The sequence below is a fragment of the Mastigoproctus giganteus genome, chromosome 1, assembly GCF_048544385.1.
Source record: "Mastigoproctus giganteus isolate SK-2022 chromosome 1, ASM4854438v1, whole genome shotgun sequence".
NCBI lineage: Eukaryota > Metazoa > Arthropoda > Arachnida > Uropygi > Thelyphonidae > Mastigoproctus > Mastigoproctus giganteus.
In genome coordinates this window covers 205320479-205344920 of record NC_143575.1, presented here as the reverse complement: position 1 = coordinate 205344920, position 24442 = coordinate 205320479, and the positions used below count along the sequence as shown (strand labels likewise).

Below are 24442 nucleotides of genomic sequence, written 5' to 3'. Positions count from 1 at the left end.
TGTAATCTGTACACATACTATGACTACACAGATATACTTCATCACATGCACGCAACTATTAGATTTATGTCGAATGAGATTGGATAGGTCTTCTTTCTTAATCAACAGCACCATTGACAGTGCCTGTAAGAAATTGTCTCTGTGAAGATTATTGCTGAGTTCGCTTTGCGATTGTCAGTAAAGCACAAGTGGGAGGACGTCCCTGGAATCCATTTTACTTAGTTATCCGCATTTGAAGAGGTCCCGTTCGCGACTGGAGAAATTTTTAAAATCGTCTTCAATCGAGTCTGTTGTTAACCGATCTCAGTCGAAGGGAGTAGGGTCTCTTCCCTTGAATTATTCCGGGTTCTACAGACACAATACACGCATACAAATATGGGTTACCCCTAGGGATCGTTAAAATAATAATTAATCAGATGAAAATTAAATTATTTGTAACATGTACTTTTTATGTAAAACTTAGTGACATAGTTCTTATATTTATAGAACTTAATTCAACTTTGAATTTACAGTTTACCTGCTACAGGTAAAATTTAAGGTACATACTTTATAAAAATAACCTATTCACTAATATTGTAAGCAACAACCAAATGCAGTTAATGCATGTTTCACAGGAAGTTGTTTTCTTAAAACTTGTAACTATCTGGTTTCTCTCTCATTGTGAACTACAACTCCTTCACATGTGGAAATTAAATGCGCCTCCCCCCCCTAGTATATTTTGTCGCTAAGTGACGCCAATGTTTAATGCACAGAACATGCTAGAATTATTTGACCTCTAGACGTTCTTGGAGAACTGCTAGAATGATTTGACCTCTAGACGTCCTTGGAAAACTTCTAGAATGATTTGACCTCTAGACGTCCTTGGAGAACTACTAGAATGATTTGACCTCTAGACGTCCTTGGAGAATATGCAAATGGTATCTTGTATAACCATTTATTTTACTTGGTTCTAAGCAAGGCAGGAGATGCGTTTATTTAAAATATTATCTAATTAAAGACCGTACAATTGAATTATTAAATTTAAGTTTTACTTATTAAAAACCAGTGGCCTCGCAACTATTTCGTTATGGGAATATTATCTTTCAGTTCAAACCAGTTTCTGTTTCAATAAGAGTGAATACACTATCGTCTCAGATACACAATTAGCAAATGATAAAGCTTTAGACTTAAACGTAAAGAAAGAATTGTTTATCCAGTTAGAACACACCTTTTCCATACTTTGCTGTCTCAATTTCAGCAGATCCAACTTGACGTTGTTTCTTCGACCCTCCTTAAATTGTATCTTCCCTGTAAGGCCCCGGAACTCAACCTGGAAGTAGAAATCCATATAATAGTTGGGTTAGAAGGATGTATTATAACAATGCCTAAAATATTGAATGCGCAATTTCATACAAACAAAACATTTTAACAACTATATGAAATATTAGAAATTTTCGTATATAATCTTGTAACTTCTTGGTAACTTTAAAACATCGAGAGCAATACAACTAGGGTGAACTTACTGAGTTGATGTAATTAAAAAGACTGCTCCCATCATTCCAAGGAAACTCCTCCTCGCAAGATACATTCGCTGGCCTGAAGGTGGCACCGCCTTGAAGAGCATGAAGACCACGAGCCAAGGCATAGACGGAATCGTAAATTAGAGCGGGTTCAGTCTGTAAATAAAATATAGCGTATTACAGAAAATCCTTTTATTAGTGATTATACAAAGTGCTGATTAAAGCTGAGATCGATTCCGTTGCTCCGATTTAAAATTAAAATATATCGCTTGTAGAAAATCGTCTCTGACTCGCACTAATGCCTATAGGATATATTAATCTAGACTTCGCTCGCAAAATCCAATTACCTTGTCACATCAATAGTTGTGAGGTTGCAGTAAAATCATCGGGAATCACGAGGAGCCAATCAGATTCGCTAAAAATAATACATATCGATATTTATGGGGAGCTAAGCAATGGGTTGTTTGGGTTAAGGAATTACTTGCCCGTAAGAGGAAGAGATGGATCGACAATCTCTCCATCGCGAGATAATTATCTAACTAAGCCCAAGGATCGTGTAAGATTGCAAACCAATCTGTAATAAAACATAATTCGTGTTAGAAATTATGGACCCTGTCCTTCGTAATACCAAAACAGCGCAGAAATGCGTTTTAAGCACGTTTACGAGAGTAGTGCATAAGTCGGTTAACCAAAGTACTTATTTGACAGACAGTTCATTTTAAGCAGTCGTAAAGGAAATACATAGTTAGCATAAAAGGAAAAATAAATGCGAGGACAGGCCTTACTTGTTCCCCTTTACTACTTTACTCAGTATAATATTTCAAGTTTGTGCTGAGAAAGATTTTAAAACCCTACATTAAATAAGGAAGTACCAGTAAGATGGGAGGCTCAGGACAGCTTTATTTTAATATCCAGAGTACGCCCTTCAGCGAGCGAACTGTTTATGGCCAACACATACAGCGCATCCATCTTTCACTTTTCTTATTACTGTTCCCCATGAGTACTGTTACATTATACTAACCTTTATCACATTAGTCCTATTAACGATGTGATGCCCTATTGGTTGGAACTTTTCCATGTCCCTTAGGGTCTGCCGCACTATCGGATGTTCTGAGTCCACCATTCTATACGCTGTCATGTTCACGAAGTTGTATTTGAAATCTTCTAAGTTGTACGTTTCAATATCCTGAAATCAGAAAGATTGTCATCACACTTCTCTAATCCATAATTTTATCTCTAAATATTTTAATCTCTAAATCATAATCTTTGTTATGACTCAAAATCATATTTAATCTTTAATCCATAATCTTTAAGTTATTACTCAAAATCATTATATTTAATCTCTAAATCATAATCTTTGTTATGACTCAAACTCATAGTTAATCTCTAATCCATAATCTTTAAGTTATGACTCAAAATCATTATATTTAATCTTTAATCCATAATCTTTAAGTTATTACTCAAAATCATTATATTTAATCCGTAATCCATAATCTTTAAGTTATGACTCAAAATCATATTTAATCTCTAATCCATAATCCTTAAATTATGATCGAAAATCCTTACATTTAATTTGCAATTTATGATCCAAAATCTTTACATTAATCTATAATCCTTAACTTAACCTCTAACTCATAATCTTTAATTTAATCTGTAATTCGTGATTCTTAATTTAATTTATGAACAAAATCCTTAAATTTAATCTTAAACCATAATCCCCAATGATTAATCAGTTAACCCATAATTCCCAACGATTAATCAGTTAATCCACAACCAAAATGTCTTCGTGTTTCAATATTAAACACTAGGAATTTATAATTATTATTGATTACACCGAATATATAATTCTCTAGATATGAGAGTTCTAAATTATGCGTCTAAATTTATATAACGCGCACTATTTTGTTCTGGAACGATTACATTAAATATTTAAAATTACCGTTTCAATATTTTTGGAGAAATCAACTTACGAAGGTGGTGAAGTGATAGTAATATTTGTAGTCATTCATCTGAACCTGCAGAATCTGCAAAGTAAAATGCGTTATTAATAATGCGATAATTCTGGATTGAACAATAATTCAATATTAGATTTTACTCTCTATGAAAATAAAGTGGAAACTTAACTAACTGTTCAAAAATTGCATCTTAACGTTGGATACTGAAAATTCATCTTTTTCCCTGATATTAACTTCTCATATTTGAAATGCCATTGAAAATATCCAAGATAAGAGACTGCGTTATAACAAAGACATTGGGGACTCTAAAATGGTGTAGGCTCAATCTAATTTATTTTTAACGCTGTGCTGTTAAGTTTAGTTCCATTTTTAGAATTCTCAAGTCTGTCGTTGTTCAGTTCTTGGAGAGTGTTGTTGACGCAAAGGAGAAGAGCTGTTCTTGAAGTTTTAAAACAGGATTTCCTGGTTTTTATACGACTTAGATTTATTGATGCACTCCAACATGAATTTTAATACTTTTCCTTCTTTTTTTATTGATCCATGGACAGAAAAATTCATGGATGGATCAATGATCCGTCTTTTTGATGAAGTATAAGAAGACTACAATATGACATGCATTTGAATCAAGATAGAGTGCATTTCCATTTCCAGTTTGGTTATCATTCACACAAGTCCGAACAGAAATAGTTCCTAATTTTTTAAAAAAAAACAGTGCAAAATACGCTGTGGTGTTTTAACGAATGAAATTCAATTCTTATATTATCTTCTAAAGAAGCGCCACCTTTCGCGATTAACACGTACTTTATAGGGCCACGATACTGAAATATCCATTGTTGTTTGCAAATACTTTTCACCCTCTATGATAATACAGGACAATAATGAAGGGATTAAAAGAAATTATCCAACGTGGTAGATTATTAGAATACATTTGTATGCACATATGAGCCATTGTTGCTAAAAATTTGCAACGAACACAACTTCCACACTACATGAGGAGATCCGGTTCGATTCCAATCTGGATGGAAGGATATGCCAAGAGAAATATTAAACGCAAATATCTTACCAGCATCTAATGAGGAAACAGGAATGGGAAGGGACTTAACAAAATATGGCACGTTAACATAGATACATACACATATTCAAAAGAGACTCACAGCCTTTAAAAAATACGGTAGATTGTCGGGCTTCGTGTCAACGACTATGCTGTAAATGCCTCTACTTTTAATATCTCTTAAGGTTTCCCTGAAGGTATCACGATTGCTTTTCCGGAAGATGACCTGCACGTTCCTAGGCAACGGAGGCTTGACAAGTTCTTGAAGATTAATCAAAGCTGTGGAAAGAGAACAAGAATTAGTTGTGGTAAGAGTTATTTCATTTTAGAATTATTGAATTGAATCATTTCCTTCAGATCTATCGCTCACAGCTGAATTTTAGCAGATCCGATTAAATTGGTGCAAAGCTTTTTTATTAGTAGATCGGAGGATGAAAGGTAGAGATCGTAATGAACTTACACATGTCTTCTTCGTATACCACTGCGACTCTGGTCCAGTTGAGATACCTGGTAAGCTCTCGTAAGGCGTCTCCTAAAAGAATTGGATTGGGATGGAGGTTGATGGAGAATTCCTTGACTTCTGGTTCCATATCCAGCCTAGATTCTATATGGGGAATGTCGAGAGCGTCGCAGAGGGACTGGATATGATTCCCCAGCAGCGGATCTTGTGGTCCAAATATAGCACCGACACCAGAACTCACTTGACTGCAAGCTGGAAAGAAACACAAGTCATGAGATTAGGTTGAAGAAAAGGAAATGTAATTAAAAATGATGAAGTAAGAGATTGGTTTCCTAAGTAATTAAAGTTATGAAAACTGAAAGTTGAAAAATAGGGATAGAAAGAGAGAGAGGGATGAGAGATATACTTCTTTACTTTTAGGTAAAATCTGTCACATTACAGCCCAAGACCGAACTTGTAAGCCAGTGTACATTATGTCCATAAATTGTGCTCTCTGGTCGATTTGCCTGTTTTTCCGGACGAAAAAATCCAATCATCAGGGAAAAATTAAAAAGAAAACCTTGCTATCCTCATGGAGTGAAAAAAAAAGACCATAAAAGTTTTCTGGGACATTGACATTATTTGAACCTGGGCCTTTTCTACCCAGTGTGGGGAGGACGATGATTATAACCACTGCGCTACCGGCTCAGACACTTACAAGCATATAGAAAAAAAACGACTATGGAAGGGCGAACTTGAAAAGGGAAATTTACTGCGAGAAAAAGTTTTACAACGATATTATGGATTTATGTTACGCAGTTTGGATTAGTTCCAAAACAAACCAGGCTATAAGAAATGTGTATATTTAGTCTGAAAGTTGTGTGTTCTGAGTTGTGGATAAGAAAAAAAATAGGAGACCCTTCTCCTGAAGATCCACTAATGTCGCTTGAAGAGGCCTCAGTATCTTTTACTTCAAGGATGGGTTTCGATCCTCTGTGATGAATGACAAGCCCACTCAAACCCTCGGTAAGGTTTAAAAATACATTTATAAATACAACTTTTTCTCAAAAACCTCATCGTTTTTTCTTGGCTTCAGCAGAATGTTAAAAGGCACATACACAGCCAACCAATTAGTTTGTGATTTGGAGCGGCGCATGCTGAGATTTGTCCCCTTAAAAGGAATTTCAGTTCCTAATGAAAGTCATATCACGCGTCAACTTTTTTTCCAAACTGCTCATTCTCAATACAGGATACAAAAATTTTCCTTTGCGTAGCCTTTTAAGCAAGACTTTTTGCTATTCATATATCACTGACTTCCCTAAAGACACCAATGATGCAATTCTGCCCTGAGTTTTTCTACTCTTCGTACTACTCAGTAATTAGCCTTTCCGGGGAAAAAACGTCCCCTGGCTTCTTATCATATTAATTGGAATCCGCGAAGCCAAACATTATTAACTACTCTTTGAAGAGGAGAGGAGTTTTATAAATGAGATCTGGAAAGGGTTTCACGTAGCGCTTAATTCTCAGTTGAGCTGTCTTTTAAACTGCAGACGTAGGAAGACTACACCATACTGAACAAGAACAATAATTAATGAAGTTGAGTTTCGCTTCTCTAATAATCACAGAATTTACTTTTGGCATAATCACCTTTTGAGGCCATCTATTTCGTCTTGAGTCCCCAGATGCTAATTGGACCCTATCTTGGAGCTCGCTTAATCTAAAAATAACGTGTCAGGCGCTAGTTTTTAAATTGAAGTTCATCGCCTTTGAAATTTGAAAGACGCGTGCATTTTGTGTAGAACTATTCAATTTTATGTAGAATAAACAAGAATTTACACTCTTATTGATGAAACGTTCCTAAAAAAGTCTCATTCTCACCCATAATGCCAGCATTTTAATAATTAAAAAAAAAATAGTGTCGATTCATACAAGTGGCATCAAGGAGCGTAATGAAAGAGTCCACTGGATATCGTTAGGCTTCGACATTGCATACTTAACTTTTCTTAAAAAGAATCCTTATTCTTGACTGTTAAAATACCTCATTCAAAGTTTTTAAACTGATTCGAGTATTCTTATCGTACAATTCAGCAGATAAATCCTCAAAGTATGTGGCATCACTAGAAGGCGCTGCATATCGAGCTCTATCTATGACCTTTCCAGAAGAAATCAGAAAAATATTTACCGGATGTGAATTAATATCACCTGCCATAGCCCAAATAAATAGCATCTTTTTTACCTCTTATTGTGCTGACGCTGGTACCGATTTTTCATTGCTAGACGGCACTTTATATATTTTTCAGTTAGACCCGATGGTCGGATTGAGTCCTTTGTATACAGACACGAGCCAGAATTCTTATTTTCCGAAACAAATGCCTCGGAATGACTGCAGCCAGCGAAGTGAGTTGCTTTGATCCGATGAGTTTACTGTTGAACTCTGTTTCCTCATGTAGAGCACGGTGGCATCGAACCATGCCACAGTGAAAGAGTCAGTTAATTGATTGCATGCCGTGTCCTGTTACCTGTTTCTTCGGCTTCATTTTCCGGTTGTCATTCCGATGTGTTCTTCTACCTTGGTGAGCCTTCACTTCAGCCATTGGAAGTCTGCGTTATGCTTTCTTAACGCCACAATATACAGTGGATTGGATTCAATGTCATTTCTCGGTGTATCTTTTTCGGTAGACTTGATATTTACTCCGGAATTCACTTTAGAGTTTAATTCTATCAAAGCGATTATTTATTAGATTCTAATACTTTACTTTCACTAATATCAAGGTTTAAATTGTGAGGAAATTATATTTATTTGAATGATAGTTCTAAGAAAAATTATTGACACTGCAAATGGTTTGTAGAAGTCTCAAAGTACGGCTGCAACAAGGTTTTACTCGTCCGGCAAAAGAATTTTAAAAATTATCGATGGTAAAATTAGGAATCGTAAATGGCATCATTCCATCAGATATAAGCATGCTCTACTCTTTTAAAAGTAATGGAAAAATCCATCAATCACTAACTCTTAAAGTATCTCTAAACCTTCAAGAGTGATGTATTGAGTAAACTCAAGCAGTTGTTCTTGATGTTTCTAAGACTTTCGATTATGTTTAGCATAAAGGTATTCTAAAGAAGATCCAGTCTGAAAAAAATGGACACCCAGTTGCAAAAGAATAAAAAATCCAACAGGTTTCTCCCTTATCGCTCTTTAAGGATGGTAGATGGCTCTGTCTTGTAACTTCTTTTCTTTCTCTTGTATATTAATTAACTTCTTCCGCTGAATAGAAATCCTATCCATAGTTTTGCTGATGATATCGTATTGCATTCCACCTTCCAGTTTGAGAAACCTTACCTTGCACAAACATCTTCAACTTCTCGAATATCCACTATCAATTCTTTAAATACCGATCTATGGGTAATTCTCCACTGGAGTGAAGAAAAGTTAGTTAACTTCAATCTTTCTAAAACTCAGTCCAGTGTTATATCTCACAAAAATGATTCTTCTGCTCATTTTCGATTATACTCAAATTTCTACACAAGATAACATATCTCTTTGAGGGATTACCCTCACTTCTAATCCCTCTTGGCATAAAAGGGATTAGAAGTCAGGATAATGTTGCCCCAAAAACCTCTTTCAAGCTTCTTGACGCCATTCAGGAGAGGGCAGTTAGGTTAATTAATGGCCCATCTCTTACAAATTCTCTGCAGTCTTTCTCATAAATGTTTTGTTTCTGCTGTATGCCTTTTCTGTAGATACTTCCATGGGCGCTACTCTTCTGAATTGGCTTCTGTAATCTCCCCTTCTCTATCTCTTTTAAACCAGTCCGAACACCTGCTGCAAGCATCCACTCACCCTCCAACTCCAAACTCAGAGATCCAACTTTTCTTCTTCCTCATTTATCCCTTCTTCTTCTATAAAAGGGACAGAAATTAAAATCTAATATTAAATAGAGAATAGGGATGAAAATACAGTTAATGAATGAATATTTGAGTAATGATTCAGAAATGACGTAAGAAGAGAAAATGGCCCAAAAATAGAAATGATAAAGCAGATCGGGCATCGAGCACAAGTGGATTGGTTGGGATGTTCATTCTTCCGCACGCCTGCTGCTCACCCAAGTAAGGAATGCACGATTACTCAAAGAAAAAAGATTTTCGCATTAAGGAAACCCTCCGCCCTTTGTGGCATTATCAGAAAATCGACCGATTGTTCACAGCGAGGGTTTTTGCGCAATTCTTTGTGCCCTCAACAATTTGTATTACGTTCGCAAGATCGCTCTTTGTAGGATTTGAACTCATTATTTCTACGCGTGTTTTATCGCCACGATTTGTGCGTAATCAGTGACCCCCGCTTCGAAGTTTCAAGTTGACAGCGCTATTATAAAAGGGGAGATTCTTAGCACAAGATCTGACACTTCCCTTCACTTTCTCCAGATATCGATCACCTCATTAAGGACGTATAAGAACTTCGGTAGCATTTGAGTCCTCATTTGCATACACATCCGACTAATTCTGCTCATTACCTCCGACCCTTCCTTACTACACTTACCACGTCTGTTCTGCAAACCTATTTGCTTGTCATCGCTTTAAGTGGTCCATCTACTTGTCTGCTCCTTCAGTTATTATTTTTCTTTCCATTCCGATAACTTCTCCCTTCCTCTATCTATTCCATTCTTTAATACAATTATGAACACCACGCGAATAATAAAAAAACAAATTAAAAAGCGAATTTTAAATCTCGAAAACACGAAAGACCAGATTTCAGTGGAAACAAAGATTTATACTAAACTTAAAGACAATTATTAATGACAGATGAGAGAGTATCGTTCCAATCTCATTGGTCCAGCTTCCTGTGATGTTACCATAGAGATAAACTGCGTATAATCAGAAATGGAATGGTAAATTCTCAGTTAACCTCCATTATCGACTTCCTGGTGTCTGTCTGTGTGTGTTTCTCCAGTTTTCTGGCTCTCGGCTGTCCCTTAATCACCTCCGTGCGGTCACGTGAGACAGCTAAACGGAAGAATAACCTTGAAATCCGAAAGGGATAGAGGATTTCAAAACACCACCATTAATTTCTCTTTTGACATTCGTCTCGCTACACGTAACTCAAACGCACGGATCTCGTGGACTCATCAGCTGTCACTCAGACTGAGAGTGCGTGATTATGCTCCGCTCCAGTTTGAGGTTTGCCTTTCGCGAGATAATTGATGCATCCGGGCTACCTCACAGCGGGGAAGCTATAAACTTGCACTTTGTCGTCTGCTCAAATGTACTTACAACCGATTTTTCTTTTTATTATTATTTTTTTTATTTTTAGCGGGACCCGAGATTTATCTTATCTGTCGCCTGACGACATTCACGATCTCCACTTTAAAAAAAAATGGAACACCGCAAAAACTTCAAGGTGACACTTCCAGCGCGCGGCGTACAGTGCGAAACTAGGCCATTTTGGCCCGCTTTCGCTTTTCTCTCGAATATTGATGTAATGACTTCTGAAGGACTTTTTTTGTGTGTCATCTTTTAATCCTCTGTTGCCAGTGAGGAATATAATTAGCTGCCATTTTGGTTTTCACCCAACACAACTTCCTGCAGTTAGACAGACGAACAAACACCAAAAGTGAATTAATTAGAAACTGTAGGATAAGAAATGGAATTAATTTTAATCCTTGATCGGGGCTATAAAATTTAATTGGTTTAGATTGTCGATCGGATTTGTGGCAGTTGCATACCATTGCATCATGGATTGTGGTACCTGAGAGAATCGACACTTGACTTGTCTTTAAGAAAAAGAGATGGGGGGGGGGTTCTTTTTTGCCTACCGGTGGGAAGTTCTAGATTCGAGTTCTGTCAATGACTGGGGAAAGTTTTTCTAACGATTTCACGCACGAGAAACTTCGTTTCCAATCGGAAAAAATGGACACACTAGACTTTAGAATTCATAAAATTTATACGAAATACACTGACGAATTATGAAAATATTTTTGTAAATCTACAGCGATATCGTATTTTACCTCTTAAGTGGTGGTTTTAAAATGATGCCATCTAACAAACGAAACATTTGGATTCATCTAAACATGTTTAAACAAGTCCGGTTATTCAGAATATATCCCTAGATAGTTAATACTATGAGGCATAAGCGCTTATGCCTCATAGCGGGATGAAAATTCGGAGTTTTCTGAAAGAAATCCATGACAATGGACAAATGGTATCGCCTTGCCCACGTTAATCATTACTGTGTCTGTCGACAAGAACAGGCGCAATATGGCCAAAAAAACCCAACAACAACAACAACAGCCTTGCCCACCAAACCAAATATCTTCTAAAAATCGGGAATATTCAGAGGTTCTTGAACACATCCATCGTATATTTAGGAAATTGCTCTCTCAAGTTTTGTCTTTTTGGAGTCAGAGAAACATCTTCGAAGCTAGCAATTGCAATCCAATGAAAATGTTCAACAGGATTTGAGGTTCTATCGGGTTGGTATACAAATTTTGATTTGATTTTTCGCTATTGAAAAATGCCTAAATGATTATATGGAAAATTTAGTTAAAATAGCGGACTGTTCTTTAGATGTCAGAAGAATAGTATAATTAAACAACAGCCTTTTTGTTTATTTTTTGGCAGTAAATATTGCCTTATAGAAGAAAACCATACGAAGGAAATTCATTTTTAATAAAATAACTCGGGGTTTAAGTTAGTTTTAAGACTACAGAAAGAAAGAAAATTTCAAAAGTATTTGCTTATCCACAACCTGAAGAAAAAAAGTTGAAAGCAAGGGAGCTCGACTAATAGTTCGAGACTGGACTCGCAGACAACTCATGTTCGTGATCTGTTCGCCAAAGACCTACAACAAAGGCCCCCTTATTTCTGAAGAAGTGGGAAGTTTTCGCTGCACTTGCAAATCCCGATTCAAGTGTAATGGGTGAACTGAAATACGCAGATACATTTCGGCTTTATTCGTTTAATTGCTGTGAAAATTAATGTGTTGTTAAATGTCAATTTTGCGATAGCCAAATAATCAAACAACTTTAAATTATCAAATACACACACTGGCCAAAAAAATACGAACCTTTATTCAGCATCGAGTCGGGCCTACTTTGTTTCGAATAACAGCAAGTGTGCAAGCATGGATTTTAGTGAGTTACCGCACACCAATGTACTGAAACACCTTATAAGGTCTTTCAGTACGTTGTGGTCTAAGTGCAACCATTCTTCCAGCAAAATATCGCGCAGCTGCGACAAAGTTGAAGGAAGAGGACTTTGGTGCCGAATAGCTCTCTTTCCAGCATATCCCGCACAATTATCAATAGAATTGAGATCAGGTGAATGTGGGGGCCAGGGAAAATGGTGAAAATCCGTGTCATACTCTCAGAACCATTCTTGAACGATGCGCTGTTGCATTGTCATCCATAAAGTGGTCATCACCGAGATAAAAGTCTAACATTGCAGGGCGCGGCACGTCTCATTCAAAATTCAAGTACTCCCTGAATAACATTCGACCTACCGGTATCAACGGATCCAGTCCTTTCCAACAAAGCATTCCCCATACCATGATACCACCTCCAGATGCTTGGGTTGTCTTAACAAGGCAAGCGAGATCCATTGATTCCTGGGGTTCTCGCCACACTCTCTGCCTAACATCAAACAAAACAAAACGTATCATGATTTAACTGACCACATTACTTGATCCATTGTCCAATCATGATGTTCTCGGTACCACTGTAAGCAGATTTTTCTGTTTTTATCTGAGACACGTGGTATCCGAATAGGCAGGCGACTACCAATACCCAAGTTCTTTAATTCCCTGTGAATGGTACTGGTTTAAATACAGCATTTCTGGGCTTGGTTTAATTCAGCCGCTGTTTACTGCCCACTGGTGTCCTATTTTTCTGCACTGTCCTTCTTAGAGTACAACGGCTTTGAAATGTATTGTTTTTCTGCTACATTTTCGCCTTTGGGAAACCAGTTGTCTTTTGTTTCTTGAATCGTGGCTTCTGCTAAAGGTGTATCTACCCATGACAAGATCTTTTCCAAAGGCTGCCAGATCACGCATTTTTCCTATTCTGGCTTCAGATTACTGCAATCAAAAAGGTGCAGACTTTATACTCAACGAAGTCAAAACGTCATCACCCCACGTAAAGTTTTCTTTGCATCTATTTGAATGGTCGCGTACATCGGAGTTATGTGGGAGCGTGGATACTACGGATAAAAGAATACTCGGTTAATTTACATATAATTTTCTTTAGCTCTCGAGATTAAAGACATTTTGAGGCAGAAGGAGACATGAAAGAGGAGATTCCAGGAGTGATGTTAAGGAGCTTATGTACACGTATTTATAAGGTTGGTGCATTTGATGCTGTACATCATATCTTTCTGACCAAGTGTAGCATTAAAGACAAGATTCAATGAGGTTAATAATCATGCTTTTTTTACCTTTCTTAGCAGCGTGGAAGCTGTCATCTTTGGGAACATATTGGATGTCGTATACCAGTGTGGTGTTAGGAAGAGTAGAGCGGTCTTTGTTAAGTCGGTATACAGCGTATTTGAATGCCAGCTCGGTAGGGCTATCTTTCTGGTCTTCTGTGAACAACGCTCCTGAAATAAACAGCAGATAGATAGATTAGATAAATAAACAGAGAACACATCCAATAGTCGTTGTACAATTTTATTAGAGAGCTGAAGGCTCTGATCTGACTCTTCAACGTTTATACGAAGAGAAATACAAATTGAAACAGCGATTTACCGTGCCTGGCGTGTCCCATACTTCTGATAGGGTGGTGTAAACCTGTGACCTTTTCACTTCCTCGAATCACTTAGCATCATCGATTCCGTTCAAGTATTGCATTGCCGGAGGACATCGGACACTGCTATTTCCAAGAGACATCTTTGTGTTTGGTACCACTAAGTTCACAGAGAATGCAAACTTTGTGATTTCTTTTCTCCTTCCGCCGTTGTCTTAGATTTCCAGACCTCTCAGGTGTCATCCGAAGCCCTGTTTTTTTTCCCTCTTACCGCCGCTTCTACCTGAGACCCCAGGCCTTCGAAGCCACCCGTAGTGAATTTCAATGGCTTACTCAGAGCTTGGCTTTGCTCCTCACGTCGCCAGAAATGCGGGATTGGTAGAGTACGGAAGCCACCATTATCTAGGACGCGTTGACAGTCAAAACGGATATCTGATCGAAAGAAAAACTTCTGTGGATGACTGTAAAGAAAAGGTTTTACGAGAATCTACCGTCTTGATTCTTCCACTTCGTGATGCCAATTTCCGAATGCTGAACTTCAAGTTAGGTGTTATTTTTTTAATGGAAAGATTTGTGTTAGTGCTGAAGATTCCTTGTGGATTAAGAATTAAGGTTAATATTAGTTTGCTTTTTTCGAATATTTATTCCAACTTTATCACTATATTCATATTAAAAACTTCTTTTATAAATACCTTAACATTGACAAATGCAAAGTATGGGTAACAGTAACCCCAGAGGAGCGTACCAACTGTGTGGTACCACACTCAGAGAGGTGGAGAATGAAGAAGACCTGGGGGTAATTGTGCAGTCAGATATGAAGTTTTCTGAGCAATGATATACAGGAATTTTGCTAGCAGGGTAAAGGAGGTGATTATCCCTCTGTATAAGGCAATGGTCAGGTCACGCCTTGAGTACTGCGTACAGGTCTGGAGGCCTCATTTTAGGAAGGATGTCGATTTGCTTGAGCGTGTACAGAGAAGGGCAACAAGATTGGTGAGGGGAATGAAGGAGGTCCTCTTACCAAGAAAAGCTTAAGTTCTGAAAATTGAAGCGTCTGGAGAAGGCACCTGCAAATGAGGCCTTGATTGGGTTGAGCAGGCTCAATTCTGTTGGGATTCTTCCCCCTCAACGAAACTGAGGGGGCATAAATTCAAATTGAGTAAAGACAGTTGTAGAATAGTTGTGCGAAAATTTGTCTTTAACCAGCGGGTAGTTTATTGCTGGAACAAACTTCCATCTGTTTTTGTGGAAGTTGATAGCTTAAATAAATTCAAAGAGGAACTGGACAAAGTTTTAGAGGAAATGGATGGTATCGATTTATCCCTCAGACATTCTTAGATAGATTTTCCAACATATTATAGAATACCAAATTCTGGGATGCATCAGTTAAGAAGCACTACATTATTACGATTTCCTTTCTATTTTAGTGCAGCTGTTGGCCTTAAAGGCTCCAATTTATCGTGCTAATCATCTCTCTTATAAGATCTTGTTTTTATACTTAAACTTAATTATCAATATAAGGACTTTGTTAGACCAAAGGAATAATTATTTTACATAAATTATAAAAAGACGGATCTTTTATGAAATTTCTCATACTACAACAGAATTAGTTTATTCGGAATAGGGCCGAATGATTTTTCATCCCGGATTCCGACCTACTTCATCGCGTTAAATAATTTCTAAATTATTCTGTATTAAAACATTCTTTGTAATAGCGTTTATCTTACCATCGAACGAGATAGTAAATAATAAAAGTAGCTCGGCTTCAAACCTTCCATTATGCAACCCACAGATCGGTTCATATAACAGAATATAACTCAAGACCACTTTGCAATTGTCAGATAGAATATGAGAACTTCAACTGTCAGTGTTTTCTTGGTTTCGCTATCTACCGACAGTTCTCCAAAAGTTGAGTGGTTGTACGGTGGCGCTGCCATCCAGCAAATTAAATTATTAGCCCGCGTATTTGGGTCCAAATAGCTATCGATTTTTACCTTTAATTAAAGAGGAAGCAACGTTTGATTGCTGAGTTATCTACAGAAGGCGGGTGTTATTTATAATTTAAATAAATAATCGCGGAAGAAACACTTTTCTGGCTCATAACTCATTCTTTCTATAAATGTCAAATTACGTTTATCCGAGAGAACGAACTTATCCACTCATTTGTGGAAAAACTGAAAATATTTCAAAAGAGGATGGAAGTCCAGGAAAATTTAGAGAGAATAAATTTTCAAGAAGAGAGAATGTCTTCAAGGTGACCTAAAGAGTTCATATTAAACACTCATAAACTCATAGCAAACTTAAAATATTTTGCGCAATTTAATAAATAAAAATAAATTTTCTATTCATACTCCGGGAAGACTACATGGTCATAGGAGTTCACAAGACGCAGGGAATACAAGAAACAGCACCGTATTTATCAGTAATCGCTGTTTGTTTTACGGGCTTTAAACTCAGTCACTCACGTGTACTTTCGCCCCTTCACCCATGACCACTCAGCTATATTACGTTAAATTACTGCGTATATCTTCACTTTTTTAATATTATTTATAGAAATCGGTATCAGTAGATACAGGCAAATCTATTCGGATCCTCAATTAATTCACTTCAACAACTTCAGCCATTTTAAAGTTTCGCTAAGAATATTCTGGAAACCCTTGGTCCTTTCAGACCCACGCTTGTTATGTCACGTACAGAAATAAACTCCCTCAACTCCTTGAGGATTTCTCCTAACTACACCACTCTTCTTCCCGTTCCCGGACTTCCCTCTGCATTTATATGCCCTCGAGGAACTTTTCACAGACATCGATTTGGAATGTTCAGGCCAGAGTTAGTTTTAAGCATCCCAATTTATTTCAAGAGTGTGATCGCGCTGACCATTGTCACCCAAGAAAATCGCCTTGCAAGTCTCTGCACTGCCCATCCCTGTCTGACCTCTTGTTACCTGTTCTTTTTCAAGTTTATTTCCACCATATTTTCTCCCTACCTCTTCCTTACAGAGACAGATCTTTCTTCTGCTTCTTCCAGTCGTTCTTCCAATGATTTCTGCCCATGAGGTCCATAAGTTACAACATTACATTGGTGTTCTTTGTATTCCTCTTTCCTTTACCACTTACCAGTCAAATTAATTAGAAAGTATTTCGAAACACAGAGCAGAAATCAAAGAAAGCTTTATCTTCAAGTATCCCTATTTTTAACACCGTGTTCTTCTCTTGTTGATTTTTATTTTATTGTAGAAACGAACCCCCCTACATCACATCTTCAAATGAGGCAGTTTCCCCCCTCAAGAATTTTTATTCGCAAGTTTTTCTCTGTAGCTATCTCTTCTTCATCTGCATTCATTCATTAATAAATGCAAATGTGCGTGTAATTGAAAGTTTGCGTTAATTTGCACACAAGAGTGATTAGATTAAACTCTTTTTCTCTGTATTTCATTCAATTATCTTCAATTGACTGCATATTTAAAAGAAATACACTGTTCATGTATAAAGAAACAATAACAGGGAGCGGATATTTCGATAGATATTTGGTCCTGATCTAAGCGAAGACAGACATCTTTAAGAAGTGTTTGCCATCCAAAGAGGCATAACTAATTAAGAGAACAAAAGAACTCTTAAAGACTTTTTTTTTAGCTTATACAACATTGCCATAAAAAAAACCATGTTTCTGTATAATTTTAAATTATATTCCTAATTAATTATTTTATTTATCTCATAAAATTATTTATCTAATTTCTCTTTATATTTATGCGAGTGTTTCAGTTAAATAATAATTTTTAGGCGAGTTAGCATATATGCGTAATGACCTTATGGCCTTAGCCAGTCCGTCCGTCTGTCCATTCGCGTGTAACTTGACTCCTATTGGACGGATTTTCTTGATATTTTAGATTTGGACCTTGTATAAGGATTTGTTAAGCCAATTCAAATTTCACGAAAAGCAGACCAATAGAAGTCTGACAATTATTATTTCTTTGTCTGTCCGTCCGCATGTAATAACTCAACTCCCAGTAGATGGATTTTCATCAAATTTCATATTTGGGCTTTATAGAAACATTTGACCACTAAAACCTAAAATATTTCATAAAATTCGGTTGTTAAACTTTTTAAAAGTGCATTAGAGTGTTTATTATCCGAACTAACTGGAGATTCCGGTAGCATAAAATTCTAATTTTTTTTTTTATGTTTAAACTTGTCGATTTTCATATCTGGTCGCCAAACTCCCACCTTTCATCGATTTTTTAAAGTAATGTGACTTTTGTCGTTGATCGATAGCATATTGTAATTTCTTATAATTTTTAATTATAATTTAGCCTTAATTATGGTGAAATATATCTCAGGCGAGAATAGTTTTACTCAGAATGGCGCGATTGATCGGCAATTGCTGAAGAGGATTCTCCTCGGTGAGTTGTTTGTTGTATCTACTGCGGCATACGTTTGAAGCTATCTGAAGAAGGTCACAATAGCGCTATAGGTGATCCTTTTGTGCGTCTCAGGTTGTTGAGGGAGACAGAGGAAATTAAGCGTAAAATGGGAGTTTTGTTGGACAGATTGGAGATTGACTGCCCGAGGAAAGAATCAACGTTCTGGAAGAGAAAAACAAGGAATATATTGTTCAACAACAATAGCTGGAACAGAGTAAATCTTCCTTGAGGCCAAGGCTAATGACTTCATAGAGCAATTATCTTTTAAGGGAACAAACGGTGGTAGTAATGATATTAAAAATAGGAATTCTGGGGTCTTATTTCGAAGTTGAGGATTAGTGTTTTGAAAAAGTTACAAGTTAGGATTTAAGTCCTAACTTGTGACTTTCTTGTGAGCATGATAGGACGAAATTTGTCTGCAACTTGTCAATCAAGTCAAAATTGGATTTTGATTGATCTGCGCTTTTATAAAGACTGAGTAAACCTCGGCAGAAGAGGCGAAGGATGTTTTCTTGTTGTTGAACTGCTTCGAACTATCCTATTATATACACAACTACATAGACACGCACTATATTGCCAAAAGTATCCGGATACGTGGATTTGGAAAAATGAACCATACCTGCCATCCACGTCTCGTTATAAAATCAATTTTGTTCACGCTAGAAGTATAAAGGATTAAGTGTCATAATAGGGTCGAAAACTAATTCGTCTGCCAATGAGAAATATATTTTCATAAACTGCTTGTGTTCTCTGGTCGATTTGTCTGTTTTGTTGGATGAAAAACCTTGCCATCTACTTCTGAGACACTAACTCAGCTACTAAGTGAAAAAAAGCCCATAAAAGTTCCTCGTGTCACTGACGGGATTCGAACCCGGGACTTTTCCTCACTGTATGGGGAGGACGGTGATAATTTCCATTGTGTTACTAGCACGGACTTGGGCTTAGAAGTAAGGAAATCAGTGAAATACAGTAGATGGATCGAGGCGTTAAGTTTAACGACCCCCAACAGGGAGTTATCAGAGGATGTCATATTAGCAATTGTTTGTTTCGTGTTATTTCAGCAAAATTGCAATAACGGCAACACTAGATTAACGGTGGCTGACGTAGATCCCTTCATTTCTTATAGAATATTGTTAACCAGGAATTCAGGGAGGCTAGAAGGAACTGGAATTTAATCTAAAAACCAAAGCACAGAAGTCGACACTAATAACATTTAAACAAATTAAGAAGCCAACTATCCTCCAAGTAACAATCAGTGGAGAAATTGTTAAGAGGGTTTTCCACCATGAGGATTTGGACTTACTTTCAACAAGCATATAGAAGACTTAAAGAGAAATTTATAAAAAAGCCTCTTTGGCTATCAAAGAAGTGACAGGTCCGACGAAGCTCCAGTTGATAATTAGGTATCTTTAACCGTTCACTATGTATGCCATAGTTATATGGTCATCGGCCCCACCTAAATAAATTCAGTTCTTGGCAGCAGAGTACTAGCTATTCAGCTGGCTGAAAACGTGACTCACAAACCGAACATGAGGTCGAGATCGATGATGTCCATTAACCTCAAGCGGTGGAAACAGACTACAAGAAATAAAGCTAAGTACCCTTGCAAACCTTAGCAATGGTCAAATCGATGCACTAAACCTTGGTGGCAATTAACGGAGAATCAGATGTCCAGAGAATAAAACAGAAGGAATAATAAAGAAACTGGAATGGAATTTAAAGGAATTAATGCTCTTTGAGAATGTTCCTGGCAAATACACTTCGTTTAGTAAACCAGTTTATTAATGAAGACAAACAGCTAGTTGTTGAGGTGGACCAGACGTACTTCAAGGCTTACCTGCAAGGTGTATAAAAATAGGGACACTAAGTTTGAAGGAATTTAAAAGGTCTAAAAGATAAGCTAATAATTATTACCTTGGCTATGAAAAGAACTCTGTAAATAAACTTAAAATATTAACTTAATAATGCAGTCTTAGCTGAGGCGCAGTCCTGCGCTTTCTTAACTGCCACGGTTTGGAAAAGGTGGGAATCTTGCAGAGGATTTTTTGGATTGTATCTTCTCTCGTGGCTTAAAGCAACACATGTACATTCATTGATATGCGCTACTGCAAAATCGATTGGTTCTTGACTAACAACAGTCGTATCAAACTATCCTAATTGACTGTAAGTATACCGGTTACCTGCTTGTTTGAGTTTACATCGCGATATTCCAGAGGATTTACAAGTCTGTCCCTTAAGAAAAATGAATAATTGCTCCCCAGATTTTCATAAACTTTCCAGATTAATACTAAGAGGAGAGAATGGAGAGCAGATATATAAATCAATAGCAGAGAAACGTGCATATTGGTGCATGAAAATATGTATTAGTTTCCATGTTTAGTAAGCAGGGATCATTAAGGTCAAGCATACTTTCGATAACTCGGCCATATTCATTAATGTCAGTACCTCCCCAGAGGCTGTTTAGTCCATTAAGATCCCCCAGTATTAAAACGGGAGGAACTTGCTGAATAAGGTCAGCAAGGCCTTCCTAAAAAGTTTCGATTCCAGGTGGCAGATATGTGGAATGGAGTATCCCAACCGCAAGACTACAACAGCTTCTAAGTCAGCAGAGAGAGAGAGAGGGATACTGCTGTTCCCTACAAGAATAGCAACTCCTCCATGTGCTTGTGCACCCCCGAATTTGTCTCTACATATTGTGGTTCATTTCGAAGAAGAGTCAGACTGATTATTACTTATGTTGGAGAGCCGTGATGTTGTTCATATTCCGACCTAGTCCACAGCAAATAGTTTTGTGAAAACGTCTCTCAACTTGCTTTTGTTTTGTCTGCTTTGGATTTATCTTTCTTCAGGAACGACTGACAAACTGTGTCCATATTTTCCTGCACAAATATTTCTAAGATTGGATCTTCTGTTCATTTTTCGTCTCCTACATCCATTTGTTCCTGAACGACAGACTTCAGCAGTGGTTTCTCGATTTCATTTTCCTGCTTCCAGCATTGGAATTCCTGGATTATGTTGGGGTTTCCTCACCACAGTTATAATACCCCGACATGCCGTTTGAGAATAACCATAATTGCAGTCCAAATTTTATTTTTTGAATTTTAATGCATTTGAAAACATTAATCGGCTTTACTGGGTACAACCTCTATAAATTCACGTGGCCTTGCCATAGTCTGACTCAGGATCTTCTTTACCTAAGGGAAAAAAGGAAGAAACACCTCGGTACCCTCAAACTCAAGAGGATTAGTAATAAAAAACGACTTGGGAGGCTATATCGTTTGATATGAAATTCTCTGATTATTGTGGAGGACCCTCTAGAACAGCTTATGGGATTCTCTCAATGAGATATGGGAATTTTTCCAGTAGATATAAAAATGTGATTGTTGTGGTTATTCCATTGTGCAAAACAATGGTTTAAACTACAATTTAGATACTGCACAAAGCTCCGAGACTCCATTTTATGAAAGATGTGGACGTGTTGAGAAGGGTACAGTGAAGAGCAACAAGGTTAGTTGTAGGCATAAAAAGCTATTCTTATCGGAAGAAATTTAAATTTGCAGTTTATAGTGTTTGAAACTATGCATCTTCGGGGTAACCTGATCGAGGTATTAAAGTCTTTAAAAGGGTTGAGTAAACTAAACGCAGAGGTCGTTTTGCCCTTGATCGCGTGACATGTACAAAGTAGAATAGATTTCAATGGGAGGGAATAATTTTAGAATAGATGTCCAGAAATTTTTCTTTAGTCAGATAGTGATTGAGTGTTGAAATTGTTATAAGGAAACCATTTTTATAGGAAACGGAAGTTTATCGAAGTTTAGATGAGCTGCCAACCTCTGGACTATAATATTTCAAATGATCTGAAATTTAATCACCTTGCTTTTTCTTTCCTTCGATAATTTAATTAACTAATTCAACATTGCTGCGCTTTCTTTGTTTGTTCTCATATACATTGCATTGTAAAGAAAGGACCTACATTAAACCTTCGCCGACAGAAAAACTGAAAACATTCTTAACTCAGAAACACAGAGGTACTCCTATGTTGTCGGATTGGTTCTTTGCAGTTGAACAGTGCGTCCACGACAGTCACAGAGGCCAGAACAGTGGCTGTGTTGCTCACCGACTCGAATATATGTTGCTCAATGACTCGAATGAGTACAATGAACAATTGTACAGAGAAATAGTGTGGGCTAATAAATCAGAATGTCTTATAATGGGGGATTTTAACTTCCCAGATATTGACTGGAACTTGTGGGTTGGGCACTCACACACTAGTCAGACTTTTGTGGATTTATTGGATGATTGTTTTCTGCAGCAGCATGTTCGAGAGCCAACCAGAGAAAGTAATACTCTTGATCTGGTTATCAGCAGTGATCCTTCGTGTATTAAGAATTTGCAGATAAAGGAACCACTAGGTGGCAGTGATCACAGTGTACTGATATGGGATTTGTTTAAAGATATAATTACCATCAGGGGTAAAGGAAAGGGGTTTTGCTTCCGCAAAGGTGAGTACAGTGGTCTCAGACAGTTTTTAAATTCTGTACAGTGGGATAAACTGACGATGTTACCAACAGTAAATTCTAAGTGGGAAGCATTCAAGGAATTAATCGTGGATGCTACTAAAGGTTTCATACCTATTATGAGACAAATTGAACTAATTGAGAATATGAACTAATGAGACTCGTGACAGAGAAGAAAAATGCATGGGATGCATATAAATTATCAAGCGACTCAGAAGCCTATGGCAGATATAAGCTAGTCTGTAATTAGGTCACAAAGGAGATTAGGCAGGCGAAGGCAGATTACGAGAAATCCTTGGCAAAAGATGCTAAGAAAAACAGCAAGGATTTCTTTACTTATATAAACTCTAAAAGGAAGGGGATGAATATGATTGGTCCACTTGACATCGATGGTTCGACTGTTGATGATCCTGCTCAGATAGCAAACAAACTGAATGAGTATTTTGCATCTACATTCACACATGAGGAATTATGAAGGTTATCAAATTGTAGCAGGGTGCTTAATGATTTTGTAATAACTCAGGGGAAAGTGGAGGAGAAATTGTTGAAGTTAAACATAAGAAAGGCACCTGGGGTGGATGGGATCTATACAGTTATATTAAAGGAGGCGGCAAAGGAAGTGAGCAAACCCTTAGCCATAATTATGAGAGCATCCTTGGACTCAGGGGAGGTTCCCATGGACTGGAGATGTGCAAATGTATCCCCCAATTCACAAAGGGGGATCGAAGGGTGACACGAGTAATTACAGACCAGTTAGTTTAACTTCTGTTCCGGGTAAAATAATGGTCACTGGTTAAAGATGCATTGCAGAATCATCTAGACAAGACTGCAGCAATAATTCAGACACAGCATGGGTTTGTTAAGGGAAAGTCTTGTCTGACAAATTTGATAGGATATTATGATGTGGTTACAAAGGAACTGGATGCAAAAAATAATTTTGATATCATATCAAATATACTTCGATTTCAGGAAAACTATTGACACTGTTGCGCATGGAAGACTACTGTACAAATTGCAGCAGAATGGTATAAAGGGTAAGTTGCTACAATGGATAAAAGGATGGTTAAGTGGGAGAAGACAGAGGGTGGTAATCAATGGGTGCTGCTCTTCGTGGACTAGTGTTATTAGTGGAGTCCCACAGGGTTCGGTGTTGAATCCACTGTTGTTTGTATATTTATCAATGATATTGATGAAAGTATATCAGATTTAGTATCGAATTTTGCAGATGATACAAAGGTTGGCAGGGTTGTTAATGGCAGTGTGTTACTGCAACAGGATCTAGAAAATTTGGGGAGATGGGCTGAGAAGTGGCAACTAAAGTTTAACCTTGACAAATGCAAAGTACTACATATGGGTAGAAGTAACCCCAGAGAAACGTACCAACTGTGTGGTACTACACTTAAGGTGGTAGAAAATGAAAAAGACCTGGGAGTAATTGTGCAGTCAGATATGAAGTTTTCTGAGCAATGCAGACAGGCTGCCAGGGAAGGTCATGGGGTTTTGTCAATGATATATAGGAATTTTGCTAGCAGGGAGAAGGAGGTGATTGTCTCTCTGTATAAGGCAATGGTCAGGCCACGCCTTGAGTATTCCGTACAGGTCTGGAGGCCTCATTTTAGGAAGGATGTAGATTTGCTTGAGCGTGTACAGAGAAGGGAACAAGATTGGTGAGGGGAATGAAGGGATCTTCTTACCAAGAGAGGCTTATGTTCTACAAATTGGAGTGGCTGGAGACTAGGCACCTGCGCGGTGATCTGATTGAGGTATATAAGGCCTTGAATGGGTTGAGCACGCTGAATTCTGATGGGAGCCTTCCACTTGTTCAGATTACG

The 24442-nt window shown here is 37.5% G+C and overlaps 1 protein-coding gene across 4 annotated transcripts in view; it reads right to left on the bottom strand.

Moving 5' to 3' along the window:
- Window positions 1-24442, bottom strand: part of LOC150091466 (glutamate receptor ionotropic, kainate 2-like) — a 65645-nt gene that overhangs the window by 17794 nt on the left and 23409 nt on the right. For all 4 annotated transcript variants that reach the window (XM_090375694.1, XM_090375684.1, XM_090375702.1 and 1 more), the window contains exons 2-8: window positions 13366-13527; window positions 4966-5217; window positions 4609-4784; window positions 3470-3523; window positions 2521-2685; window positions 1503-1655; window positions 1208-1309 (exon numbers count right to left, since the gene is read on the bottom strand). In XM_090375694.1, the coding sequence (XP_090231820.1) occupies window positions 1208-1309; window positions 1503-1655; window positions 2521-2685; window positions 3470-3523; window positions 4609-4784; window positions 4966-5217; window positions 13366-13527 (1064 nt within the window). The remainder of the gene's footprint in view (window positions 1-1207; window positions 1310-1502; window positions 1656-2520; window positions 2686-3469; window positions 3524-4608; window positions 4785-4965; window positions 5218-13365; window positions 13528-24442) is intronic.